General features: G+C 38.4%; 1 protein-coding gene and 1 long non-coding RNA gene across 5 annotated transcripts in view; one reads left to right on the top strand and one right to left on the bottom strand.

Annotated features, from left to right (window-relative positions):
* The window catches only part of LOC5508299 (voltage-dependent T-type calcium channel subunit alpha-1G), a 48,508-nt gene that overhangs the window by 27,378 nt on the left and 6,786 nt on the right, over positions 1-14,344 (bottom strand). For 3 of the 4 annotated variants that reach the window (XM_048720364.1, XM_048720366.1, XM_048720363.1), the window contains one exon: positions 9,520-10,375. In XM_048720364.1, the coding sequence (XP_048576321.1) occupies positions 9,520-9,785 (266 nt within the window). In that variant the 5' untranslated portion in view covers positions 9,786-10,375. Of the gene's footprint in view, positions 1-9,519; positions 10,376-10,769; positions 11,009-14,344 lie in introns of those variants that run through there. The other variant, XM_048720365.1, reaches the window with a different exon arrangement.
* On the top strand, positions 6,067-7,640 carry LOC116615469. Its single transcript, XR_004294946.2, has 2 exons — positions 6,067-6,202; positions 7,467-7,640. It is a non-coding gene; the product is annotated as an uncharacterized LOC116615469 (long non-coding RNA).

The raw sequence follows: 14,344 nt of genomic DNA, 5'->3' as shown, positions 1-14,344 counted from the left end.
GTGAAAACCTTATGGCATCGCTTAGACGAGAGTAGAAGGTTGTAGTTTCTACGGATTATGTTGTTGATGTTAGGTAGTGTAGGGTTATAGGTAGTGACAAAGGGGATGCGACGGGAGTTTTTGTGGTTGTTATTATTAGGGCGTAGGGCGTCAATGCGGGAAATGTTAGCAACGCGTAGGATTTGTCTCTTGAGAAAAGCGGGTTTATAGCCACGCTTGAGGAGGTAGTTGGTGAGTTCATTGCAGCGGTTATTAAAGCTTTCTTCTGTAGAACAAATGCGGCGAATACGGAGGGCGAGGCTATAGGGGATGGCCTTTTTGGTGTGATGAGGATGGCAAGATGAAAAAAGAAGGTGTTGGTGTTTGTCAGTAGGTTTGGAGTAGAGGTCAGTTTCGATTTTACTATTAACAAGGGAGACATTAACGTCAAGAAAAGGTACATTGTTATAGGAGTGGGAGCTTGTAAATTTAATGGTGGGGTGTAGATTGTTAAGATAATCTACAAAAGCGTTCAATTTGTCTAGGCCCTCAGTCCATACAACAAAAATATCGTCGATGTATCTTAACCACGTATGGGGTTTGTAGGGGGCGTCACGCAAAGCGTTGGTTTCAAATAGACCAAGAAAGAGACAGGCGAAAGAGGGTGCCATGCGTGTGCCCATTGCGGTGCCATGCTTCTGGAGGTAGTGTTTGTCATTAAAGGAGAAGTTGTTCATTTGGAGGATCATGCGGATTAAATCACAAATAGTGCCAGCAGGGATGGGGTTAGTGTTACATGTGCGAAGGAAGTGGTGACAAGCGTTGATGCCATCATTATGTGGAATATTAGTATAGAGGCTAGAGACGTCGAGTGTGACCAGGAGAGAGTCTGTTGGTAGGTTGCTGAGTGTTAATAAAATGTTTAAGAAGTGGTTAGTGTCTTTAACGTATGATGGAAGTTTACTTACTAATGGCTGGAGGTAGTAGTCTACAAATTCTGAGATGCGTTCGGTGGGGTGGGAGTTAGAGGAAATAATGGGGCGTCCAGGATTACCATGTTTATGTATTTTAGGGAGTATGTAAAACCGTCCAGGTTTAGAGTCTTTGGGTGTGAGGTAGGATTTAGTGTCCTGATTAATTATTCCGTCCGTGTGCATTCGGTTGATGTAAGTTGTGACTCGTTTTTGTATGTCATTAGTAATGTCGGCATCTAATTGTGTGTAGAATTTAGTGTCATTAAGTTGTCTATTACATTCATTAATATACCAGTCTTTGTCCATTACGACTGTGCCGGATCCTTTGTCTGCGGGTTTGATTATGATGTCTTGTCTTTGGTTGAGTTGTGTTAAAGCGTTACGTTCACCAGGTGTGATGTTAGAGCGAGTCTTGTTAAGTGTAGAGTTTTGTATCTGTAGTTTGACAGAATTAAGGAAGGTGTCGAGTGAGTTATCCCTGCCTGAGGAGGGAGTCCAAGTGCTTTTGTTACGGAAAGGGTTAAATGAACTGTCAAAAGAGAGAGTATCATTATCATTGGGTTTGTCTTCATTAAAGAAATATTCAGCTAGTCGCATCCTACGATTGAAATCATATATATCAGCGTTGACTTGAGACCAGTCGATTTTGCGTGGTGTAGGGCAAAAGGTAAGGCCGCGAGCAAGAACAGAAGTTTCGTCGGGCGATAGAGAAGTGCTGGAGATGTTTATTACCGATGTGCTGTCAAGAGTAACAACGGAGTTGTTTTTACGTCGTCTTCGTCTACGGCGGCGTCGGCGCTGAGGGGCTGGTGTCGCAACCGGTGGTGGGTTAGTATTAGGAGCGGCTTGGGGAGTAATAGTAGACGTATTATCGTTGTCGGGATTAGGGAGATTACGGCGAGAATATTTGTTATTGCGGCGGTTTTCTAAGTGCGATTTGAGCGAGAGAGCCATGGAATCTAGTTTGCGACAGTAAAATATGTAAGCGTTGTTAGTACATGACCTTTCTAATAATGTTCTGTGATGGAGGAGTTCCTGAGATGATGCGGCGATCTTTCTATTGCACTCTCTTGTTAACAATTTTAGGTGCTTGGTAGCGGCGTTGCGTGAGATGAAGTACCATTGTCTGTTGAAGTTCCTATCGTGAGATCTTATTGGTGGTCGGGGCAGAATGGGTTGAGGTAGAAGGTTGTGCACTCTATAGAAGGTGAAGTTGATGAGGTGGTGCTGGAAGCGGACAAGTTTCAGCTGGATTTTTTTGGTCTTGTTGAATAGCGGAGTTAATGGGTAAATCAAGTTATCAGTTAAAGGTTGAGGGTCACTTGAGTCCATGAACATGTTTGTGACAGGTCCAGGGTTGGTTTCTATATCCATCGATTTTGCGATAAGGATTGGTAACACGAACAGCATGAAAATGGCGGGACGATTGTGTAACGTACATTTCAAGTTGGTTGGACTGCGTTGGCGAGTGGAGATATTCTTAGGTTTCGAACGCGCCATATGGCGACCAGGGAATGAGCCAATGTGTACTCTGTAGGCAGTGATGTCGATGCCCATGTTGAAGTCTTGCAAGCAGAAGCCGGATCTCAATGTGGAGATCGGTGGTTGAGATTGAATTTACAAAAACGTAGGAAGAAACCACCGGACAGCCTCTATCTGCTGGTGTGCGTCGGACCTTGTGGTCTGCGTCGACAGTTGATTAATTAATAAAACCTTTAAAAGAAAAAGTCGACAACAACGCAGATTTATGTTTTTTAGAACGATATTTCGGCAGGCCAATACCTGCCTTCTTCAGGTTATAAATGAGTTACAATGGCATGTTATAGCTAGTATATGTACAAAGTTCATTGATGATTAACTAACAAAAGGTAAAAATAGTAATTGAGTGACAAAGTACAAAGTTCATTGATGATTAACTAACAAAAGGTAAAAATAGTAATTTAGTGACTTATGGAAGATGGTAAATAGGGTGGTGTGGATTACTAAGTAGCTAAACGGTTTCTTCACGCCGGTTGAGGCCACCGGGTTCAAGAGTGCCAGCGCGAGCTATCAATGTGGCTTCTCTTGCTTTGCGGATGGAGTCGCGGTTATTTCTTATTTTTTCAATAGGTATTAGCTCTATGTCAGAAGCTGAGTGGTTGGGTTTTAGGAAGTGTTCAGCGGCGTGGGTTGGTATGGATCGAGATTGAGAGTCTACAGTTCTGCGGTGGTCATTAAAGCGTTCTTTTAATTTGCGTTTAGTTTCCCCAATATATTGAAGGTTACAGCGGTTACATTGAATCATATAAATCACGTTTTTAGTATTGCAGGTTATGTGGGAGGTTATAGGTCGTGTTTCACCTGTTGAGAAAAATGTGTAGCTTGTAAGGCCATCGGTTCTAATATAGGGGCAGGTTAGGCAGTTTTTTTCGCAACGGAAAGCACCGGGAGGTTGGTTGGTGGGAGAGCGGTCGGAAGGTAGCTTGGCTTTAACGAGGATGTCGCGGAGGTTAGGTGAGCGGCGAAAGGCGACAAGAGGGGGCTCAGTGAAAACCTTATGGCATCGCTTAGACGAGAGTAGAAGGTTGTAGTTTCTACGGATTATGTTGTTGATGTTAGGTAGTGTAGGGTTATAGGTAGTGACAAAGGGGATGCGACGGGAGTTTTTGTGGTTGTTATTATTAGGGCGTAGGGCGTCAATGCGGGAAATGTTAGCAACGCGTAGGATTTGTCTCTTGAGAAAAGCGGGTTTATAGCCACGCTTGAGGAGGTAGTTGGTGAGTTCATTGCAGCGGTTATTAAAGCTTTCTTCTGTAGAACAAATGCGGCGAATACGGAGGGCGAGGCTATAGGGGATGGCCTTTTTGGTGTGATGAGGATGGCAAGATGAAAAAAGAAGGTGTTGGTGTTTGTCAGTAGGTTTGGAGTAGAGGTCAGTTTCGATTTTACTATTAACAAGGGAGACATTAACGTCAAGAAAAGGTACATTGTTATAGGAGTGGGAGCTTGTAAATTTAATGGTGGGGTGTAGATTGTTAAGATAATCTACAAAAGCGTTCAATTTGTCTAGGCCCTCAGTCCATACAACAAAAATATCGTCGATGTATCTTAACCACGTATGGGGTTTGTAGGGGGCGTCACGCAAAGCGTTGGTTTCAAATAGACCAAGAAAGAGACAGGCGAAAGAGGGTGCCATGCGTGTGCCCATTGCGGTGCCATGCTTCTGGAGGTAGTGTTTGTCATTAAAGGAGAAGTTGTTCATTTGGAGGATCATGCGGATTAAATCACAAATAGTGCCAGCAGGGATGGGGTTAGTTCACACCAAAAAGGCCATCCCCTATAGCCTCGCCCTCCGTATTCGCCGCATTTGTTCTACAGAAGAAAGCTTTAATAACCGCTGCAATGAACTCACCAACTACCTCCTCAAGCGTGGCTATAAACCCGCTTTTCTCAAGAGACAAATCCTACGCGTTGCTAACATTTCCCGCATTGACGCCCTACGCCCTAATAATAACAACCACAAAAACTCCCGTCGCATCCCCTTTGTCACTACCTATAACCCTACACTACCTAACATCAACAACATAATCCGTAGAAACTACAACCTTCTACTCTCGTCTAAGCGATGCCATAAGGTTTTCACTGAGCCCCCTCTTGTCGCCTTTCGCCGCTCACCTAACCTCCGCGACATCCTCGTTAAAGCCAAGCTACCTTCCGACCGCTCTCCCACCAACCAACCTCCCGGTGCTTTCCGTTGCGAAAAAAACTGCCTAACCTGCCCCTATATTAGAACCGATGGCCTTACAAGCTACACATTTTTCTCAACAGGTGAAACACGACCTATAACCTCCCACATAACCTGCAATACTAAAAACGTGATTTATATGATTCAATGTAACCGCTGTAACCTTCAATATATTGGGGAAACTAAACGCAAATTAAAAGAACGCTTTAATGACCACCGCAGAACTGTAGACTCTCAATCTCGATCCATACCAACCCACGCCGCTGAACACTTCCTAAAACCCAACCACTCAGTTTCTGACATAGAGCTAATACCTATTGAAAAAATAAGAAATAACCGCGACTCCATCCGCAAAGCAAGAGAAGCTACATTGATAGCTCGCGCTGGCACTCTTGAACCCGGTGGCCTCAACCGGCGTGAAGAAACCGTTTAGCTACTTAGTAATCCACACCACCCTATTTACCATCTTCCATAAGTCACTCAATTACTATTTTTACCTTTTGTTAGTTAATCATCAATGAACTTTGTACTTTGTCACTCAATTACTATTTTTACCTTTTGTTAGTTAATCATCAATGAACTTTGTACATATACTAGCTATAACATGCCATTGTAACTCATTTATAACCTGAAGAAGGCAGGTATTGGCCTGCCGAAATATCGTTCTAAAAAACATAAATCTGCGTTGTTGTCGACTTTTTCTTTTAAAGGTTTTATTAATTAATCAACTGTCGACGCAGACCACAAGGTCCGACGCACACCAGCAGATAGAGGCTGTCCGGTGGTTTCTTCCTACGTTTTCATTTATTAAGGTTGTAAACCGAGAATCCATGCGTCGTAACTCGCGTAAAATCGTTGGTAATGTAATGATACAGGGCCGTAGCAGGAGTGGGGTACTGAGGGCACGTGCCCTTAAAATATTTTCAAATATTTTAAGGAAATGACCAGTTTTTTAATCTTTCTGTATCGTGCCCACCTATCGTGTCACCCCTCCCCTAATATTTTGAGGCGTGCTACAACCTATGTCCGTTCAAGCCTTTAAATGTTTAGAGAGACACAGGCAAGGATAATAAAGTTTTTACAGCCAGGTTTTATCTATGTGTATGTATACACACTATTTTGAAAAGAACGTCTACTTTTCAGTTGAGGCATGTTGACAAAAATGATGATGATGACGGCTACTATGATGACAATGATTATGGTAATCAAGCTAATTAGACAATGATAACTTTAAAGTGATATATACTTCGTTGTTGGTAAACACTCCTGATATATTTTAAATAATAAGCTTGCATATCAATCAATAGCTGTGGTTTTTTTCAAAAATGGTCTAGAAGAGCCTGGGGCGAGCACGCGGGAAACCTGTGGTATTCTAAAACGTTAGGGAGTAGGCTTTTTTCCGAGATGGCTGCCAGCAAAGTCGTAGTAAACACGAATTCCTGCAAGTTTGCGTTGAAATTATCGACTTACAATGTTCTAGAGCGACAAAAGCGAAAAAAATATTGAAGCAGAATCAACAATTATGGTATGTAATGCCTAATAAGGAAATGACCGAGCGAGCTTGAAAAACGACAGTTTGAGATTGACTTTCACTTTACCTTTCACTTATATTAATCAAGCCAAAACAAAGCATAGATAAACTTTGAATTTGATTGAAATTTGAATTTTATACAAATCTCTGAAAATTTTCCTGGCCGCGCGAAATGAGATTGAATCGAGTGAATAATTCCGAGTTATGGCGTTAAAATCTGAAACAACGTACTTTTCGGTAAATCCGTTAAAATTCAGTGACGCTAACCACAAAATATTAGCGAATAGGATTTTTTTTGCAATGCTACCCACAATGAAGCGAAGAATAATTTAAAGTCGAGAATTGTATGCGAAAAAAGAAAATATCGTTTTGTTTCAAAAACAGCGCGCGCTCGTTAGAATGTCGCCATTCTTGATTGTGAATGCAGCGCGCGCACAATGCAAAAACAATTCAAAGACTAAAAAATATCTGCTAAATTTTGCAGATTTGTTTCCTGAAGCTAAATAATCATTTGACTACAAGGTTGAGATATAAAGATGACGGTAAAATTTGTAAAGACATGAACCGGTTTAACGCGCGCATACGTTTTCTCATGTAATTTGGTTGACATCTCGATCATGTCACAAATGACTGGACCCGGGCCTTCAGTTCACGGCCTTTTTTCCGAAGGTTGACCAAAATACAGATTACAGATTTGAGTTATTCGCGCAAAAACGTGTTTTATAGGGTCCACATACCATTTGGAAGATGAAAATATAAAGAATTGACAAAGTTTATCAACTCTGAAAGGTTATATGGACTTTAAACAACTCCATTACTACAAATGATCACACTCATGATGTCTTTTTATATCAGCTAAAAAAGACTTGCGTCACAACATCACCTAATATTATTACTATTATTACTTTTGTTGTTGTTGTTATTATTTGTTGGTTAGATCATTAGCATTATCAGTCATTATATTTATGCTTTACGTGCATATATTTCTAGTGTTGATAATACCGAACGTGGCCTCGGTAATGACCCGGTTTGCTAGTAAGAAGGGGAAATTATTAAACAAAATCAACCCACGCATCGGCAAACAAAAGCAAAGAATATGGCGTTTTCCCCCTTGAAGTTTACAAATACTTGAAATTATGATGAATTTTGTCTAAGAAACAACAAGAAAAAAAATTACCTTTGACAATGTTTATTCTATTATCACTTTTTTATTCTTTTAATAAAAATGTGGTGTGCGTTTCGTGTTATTTTTCCACAGGAAGAAAAATCCATTTGAGAACGGAGGCAACAAATACGTTGTGATAGACGAATGGACGCTGAACACAGATTACGGCAGGCGTTCCCCGAAGTACTAAACGAGTCTTGCGTAAATACGGACAGTGGGATGAACATCAAAGACAAAAACCGATGCAAATAAATACAAAATTTTGCACTTTTTCGTCACATAACTATTACCGGAGTGAAGTTTTGATGTCTTTAACGTGTGCTGATAAATCGAAATCAAAAGCGCGCCCTGATTGGTCAATTTTGGGAAAAAACATAAGTAAGCATTGTTGGAAAATGCATTTGCTTAAATATTGCAATATACCGTTGTTTTAGATACAACACAAGAACAAAAAGGGCATTAGGAACGACAATGTCGAAAAACATTTAGCAAAAAAATCGAACTATTTAAAAAAAAAAGATAAAATAATGGGAACTGGATTTCTCACAATGGAGTTCAGCGAAATATATTCCGTTCCTTCAGATAGTGGATTTCGTAATAAGGATAAGAATAAGTAATTAGCAATAATAAAAACTATAATTTTCCAGGTTTTTCTAAAATTACGTAGCACGCTGAGAATTCTTATTTTACCTAATGACGTTACGGTATAATGCCAAGACTTGAATTAAACTAATACATTTAACGTTTACACTTATTAAGACTTATAAAAATAACATGTTATTACTCACGGCACATTAAACGATGACTGCCTGCAAAATGAGTGGTGAAAGTATTGTCAAGATAAAGAATTTTCTTCAAAATGTGTCAAAAAGCTTTTAGGAAATGACTTAAAACAAATCGCGGTATGGCCTACAGGAATGCTAATGCATAGAGTGGGCTAGCTTTGTTGTAATAGATAATGAGTTAAAGACTCGGATGAAAAAGAGATACTAAACAATGAATTAATCAGTATGAAAATTTTCTTAAACTCCTGTAGTTTGGTAAAAGAGGATTTTGTGATATTGTATTGAGGAACGTCTATTTGAAAGATTTGAGAGGGTGATAATTGAGAACTTAGATTCAGCATCGAGAAAGTGGCATAAAACTAGGCTTTTATTTAGACTACCAGTATTATTATGAAAAATATATTAGAATATTACCAAGTGGAAAATATAATTGATGAATAAACGTCTGATTTCGTTTTCGGTTAAATTAGTTTTGCAAATGAAAAAAGGATGTGAATATTCATAGTGTTTTGGCTTATAAGCGAGCAGATTTTAATGGAAAGAAAAATGAATTTTTGTGTTGAATATAGCGCTTTAAGGTATTTTTACCATTCTTGTAACAGCATTCGTAAACGTGTATATCAACAAGCAGAAGTATACAATAGGATATTATAAGAACATAAGAAAAAAAGAAAATCAGCAAAAAAGAATGAATATCAATTTGAAAATAAAAATGTGTATCAATGCGAAGCGATGGCTTAAATATTGAACATTGTGAATGAAATAATCAGGTATTTACATGAAGATGGTACAAAGATGGAACAACTAAATTTCCGATTAAGACTTGATAAAAGTATTTGTCTAAAGCTCTGCTAGATCAGAGATGAGACAAAAAGGAATTACCTAATGTTCTAAATATAAATCGCTGGGAAGAAGGAAAACGTCACGTTTTCGATCTACGGTGGTCGATCTACGGCTTATAGAAATACTGGAAATATGTTTAACATACGAAGCTGGAAACTACCCAAGTTTATCTAGAATTTGATTTAGAATTTACCAAAATAACAATCAGATATCTTTACGGATGTAGACAGCCTTTTGGCGACATGCTTGGTGATTAAAGTTTCACTTGCTTCGTGTGTTGCAAATGTGGGCACTATAATATCAAACATCAGAAATGGGATCTCTATTAAACAAACCGTTAGTTTGTAAAATTTAAACAGACAAAGATGCTTTATAGAGCTTACAAAATAATAAAATAAACTCTCCAGGTATGAATGATAAGCAATACTTATTTCATAGTGTAAAAAGGGTGTTTCTGTGGGTTTCAGAGTAGAGTACTAACCTCTTCTTACTGATAGTTTTATAAATACAAAGGATATGGCCACGAGACAAACTTGATAAACCATATTCTTGGCCTGGATTCTTTCTTCAAGAAGAAGAAAGCAACGGGTTGAAACGTGCTCATCACATCCTCTTTTTCCTCATCGTCATCGAAATCCTCATGTTCCTCGAAAGTTTGACTTCCCCCGTTCTCGATGAATGACTTCTCTTTAAAATCGTTTAAAGCGGTCTCCTGCAGGTATCGTTGTTGTGGATGATACTGATGATATATCTCGCTGTCTTCGACTACTGGCTCTTTTTGCATCACAAGTTATTGTTCGGCAGAATCTTACGAATCCCCGTAGCGTGCTGGGAAAGTTTATGCCAACGTAATCTTGACGTTGCCGCAGTGTCTTTCTAATAGCTGCGTCCTGCAGGCCACTGGATCCGGATGTTTGGTTGTATTTTGGTACAGACTGCGTAATTTGCTAGCTCAAAAGCAGCCAGTGGAGCGAACAATTGCATGAGAATCAAAAAGGCTATCTCACTTTCCCGAGACATAATTAAGGATAATATTTCTGAACCATACTAACCGGTAACACACCATTCGCTTTTTAGCCCATATTTAAGAGGAGATAACAGTATTCCAACTATTCCTCTTGGGCGATTTCGTTTCAGTTTAAGTGCGAGCTTTGTTAAATAAATAAGCAGAAAACAATTATTTCGATATCAGCTCTTCACTCCCGGCTTGGGAATTCTTCACTCAATTTTCGTATCCGTGGAAACAAGACCTCCCGTACGATGCCCAGGTCTTAAACGAATACTGTTAGAGCCGGCGATGTCTGCCACAGCGGATTACTTGTCAAGGCGGCAATAAATTTGAATTTAATAAAATATGAACCAAGCCAGCGTTCCCTGTTAAAAAATGAAGAACATTTTAGTATTTGCCACCTCTATGGATCAGCACATATCTCGGATTAAGGTTGGAAACAATTAGTTACAGAGGTGCCGTTTGTGGGAGATGGCAGCTAGAGTCTTACACATTCATAACGAAGTCGCGTAATCATCTTAAGTTATTCTGGAAAATAAATTCCCAGCAGTGGTAGCATCATTATTTTCTCTCTTGATATTACTAGAGATTGATTCAGGCGGTAGTATAACGCCCTTTAAACCCCAAACGCAAATTAAACGTGGCACAATCTATTTTAAACACGTCGAGAGGAAATGTCCTTCGAACACGTTCAAGGCATTGGTTCTCAACATCTCCTAAGATGTAGATTCGTACAACCCTCTCAATCTACATTTTTACCTTCATTTAATGCCACCAACGGCTTCCAGCGGTTATTTTAAGCTAAATGCCCTTCTTCAGGAGGTATCTAAGCCAGTCTTACATGCGAGGATTCAAATGAGGACTTCGGTAACCAAGTGTTTTACATTTGCGTTTGTCAAGCGCGCAGAAGAGCGGTCCTGAAGTCTATTCTGCCCCTGCATTTCATAAATGTTTATCTTATGCTGCTTGCGAGAGAAGAGTAATACGCCAGGCTTGGGGCTATTCAAATAGCTGTCAAGCGGTATGTTTTGTGTTGGAAGCACCTGCCGAGTCACGTGACTCAAGTGTGATGACTCTTTGAAGTAAAATCTCTCGCACAAGAACAGACCGGAATCCCACAATAGATTCGCACTTTCTAGAACTCATCATTTTTCCGAGTTTAAACTCCTTTTTTACTTACATTTCTCCCTAAACTTAAATTATAAATTTGATCTTTATGGACTTGGCAACGAATGTTATTTAGACGATCAATGCTGGTAAAAGAAGGAAGAAATAAATTAATGTTGATTAGCTAAATGTGGCAAGCGTTTGCAAATTTGCGTTGTGGATAATTAGTCTTTTTGAACAAACAGAAATTACAAGTACGATGACTTTCTGCTACTCATTTATCATTTAAAAGGTTAAAATCTAGATCAATCAACAGAAGTACTTTAAGTATTCCAAAAGTAAAAATTTCAACTTTAATTGTTCAAGCCAGCGTTTCTAACGCTCTCGATCATGTATGTAGAAAATTATGTTCGTCGGTAATTCTAAACCAATAATTTGAAAAAAAACTTCTTGACTTCTTGATTATATTGTTTCTAACAAGAAAAGCAGTTAAAAGATACTTAAATATGAAAAATATTGGTTAAAAAGACATCTATATACGTCTATAAACAGGTAACAATGGGATACCAGTGGTAATAATAATAATAATTACATAATAAGTTATACCTCTAGGCAATTTGAAAAGAGGCCAAACATTGCTCATTACTTGCATGTAAATGCCATCGTGCATAGTGTCTGCGCATAGGTTTCACTTTTCCGCTGTACAAAGTAACTGCAGTGCGGCCAGAGCATTCAAAAAAACATTGCTCCTGACTGACTCTAATGGCAGCGAATAAGAAACAAAGACTGCCAAAATTTTATAATAACAAATCCTGAAATTTTAGGTTGAATCGCCCTTGTGCAAATTATGATGAATAGTGATTTGATTAATAATGATTTGAGAATTTATCCAACTAGACAACTACCAAAACAAAATTAAGCGAATAAAAACGCTTTTGAGAAACAATGATAGCCATTACTTCTATACGTTGTCGCCAAAAATTCTAGATTTTTACAAATGCAAGGAATTATAAATGATTATTTCAGTCAATTCACATCACTTTCAAAGTTAATCATAAAGTTTTTTATTGGCGCCATCAGATAAATGACGATAAATGATCGAATGCAGAAAACAAGAAAACAAAAAGTGGGATATTTTTTTAAATGATAAAAAGGGGTAAAATTGCTAGAACCAGGGGCGAAGCCAGAATTTTCCTTGGGGGGTGGGGATGGGGGGGGGGGGTGATTTCTCAATTATTTTTCAACTGAGACATAAGGACTAAGGTATACTACCTTTATTGGACCACAAAGGGGGGGGGGGGGTGGGGCAAGCCCTGGATAAACCCCTTAGAATCAAGGCAATATCTTTAAATATCTCAAGTTTCCACGCTTCCACTGATGATTTTATGTATAACCTATCACGTTATTTTACGTATTATTATATTATCTATTTCTGTATTTATTTAATTATTTTAAGGAGGAGTCTCGTTGATACCAATAAACATTATTGCTGACGTGGAAGCTGAATAACAATAAATACATTAATTAAGATTATATTTATACATTTTAATTTTAATACATTTTACAATTTAAAAATCAACTTAGTATGACTTATATTTTTAAACAACTTCTAAATATAACTCGGGGTTCTGATTTAACATAAAAACTGTAGATTATTCTAATCGAAGTATCGCAAAAAAAAATTCGTCCAAATTGTCATAAGTAATAATCTCAAAATACATTGTAACCTTAAAATTCATCTTCATCATCAACATCAGCATCGTCATAACGATCATTATCACCATCATAAAAAAACGTCAAGTGAAGACCAGCATGGAACAGCATTATAATGTATACGAAGCTATATATACCATACCATATGGCATCATAAGAACATTATCATCATTATCATCATTATAATTGAAAGAAAACCTAAAATAATCGTCTCCTTCACAATAAGCCATTATCAAATATGATAATACTTTTTTAACGCAACACCATCTTTATGCTATACTATATAATAAAAGGTTTCCTAAGGCCTTCTCGAGAGATTGGCTAACATTATCATTTTGCTTGTAAATTTGCTACAAGACTTGTGGACACCTTGGCTATCTTAAAATCATATTATGCCCATCTTTGTGCTCTCAATTATCATACCGACAAGCGGAAATTATTACGTAAACCTGCTCTTAAGCGTCATAGATAGTGCGCTTGAAATTCGCATACTCTAATCTTATTGGCTTATCGTGGCATTGTAAAACTGACAAATGTGTCTAATGCAAAAATCATTTTGAGGGTTTTAAAAGTATTATGGCTCGATGAAATGATAGATGTGGAAAGCGGGTAGGTGGTGCTTTGGGATATGCTTGATCCCTTTGGGATTGTGCTTGTTCCCTTTATCATTGACTATTTAAAAAGAAACTTCCTTTTTCAAATGCCTCAGACAAGGGGCTAATTATAGAAATATCTTAAAATCAAGAGCTATTTTTGTCTAGCTTGTCTTCTGGTTTTCTCCTTTCTATGGATGGCATTCGCTTATACCAACAAGCTAGTAAAGAACAACGCTCGCGAAGACAATATGTCAGGTATGGACATAAACGGTGCTGGATCCAGGGTAAGGGCCAAGGGGTCCAGTACACCACCCTCCCTGATTTTGTACTTTCCTAGATTCTATGTGATCTGGTTTGACTCTAACAGCTGTAGAAATTTATTAAATAACCTAATACCAATGAAGTATGATACTAATATACAACTGTACTAATCAAACTTTCCAACAGAGACTAGAATCAGGTTTTGACAATTGCGAAGAAAATAAAGACCTCATTTCATAAGATAAAATGCATTATGAGATACGGCGAAAAAACCCCACTGGCATCTGGGCATAAGATACGATCTAAAGTACGTACTCCCCTGTCTATCTCACCGTCTATGACGTCACACTAGGAATCGCGCTGGAAAAACTAGCTGTCATCCTTTGAAATGAAAGGCGGCCGTAAAACGCGTCAAAAAACTTATAAGCGGGAATCAAAGGGTAAAACACAGCAGAGGTAATCACACATAGGCTTAAATGAAAAACGTGTTTTAATCCAATTATATTACGCGATCATTTGGTCTTTATATGCTTTTTCCCCGCTCGAGAAGGAGAAAAAATGGATCTAAGACTAATAACTAATCCCTTATAATAAGCGGCGTGTAATTATTAATTAGAAAATATTTAGCGCTTTGTTTTGTCTTGAATAAATCACAAA

This window comes from Nematostella vectensis, chromosome 12 (genome assembly GCF_932526225.1).
Source record: "Nematostella vectensis chromosome 12, jaNemVect1.1, whole genome shotgun sequence".
NCBI lineage: Eukaryota > Metazoa > Cnidaria > Anthozoa > Actiniaria > Edwardsiidae > Nematostella > Nematostella vectensis.
The sequence above is the reverse complement of the archived record's forward strand: the minus strand, read 5'-3'. Positions and strand labels throughout refer to the sequence as shown.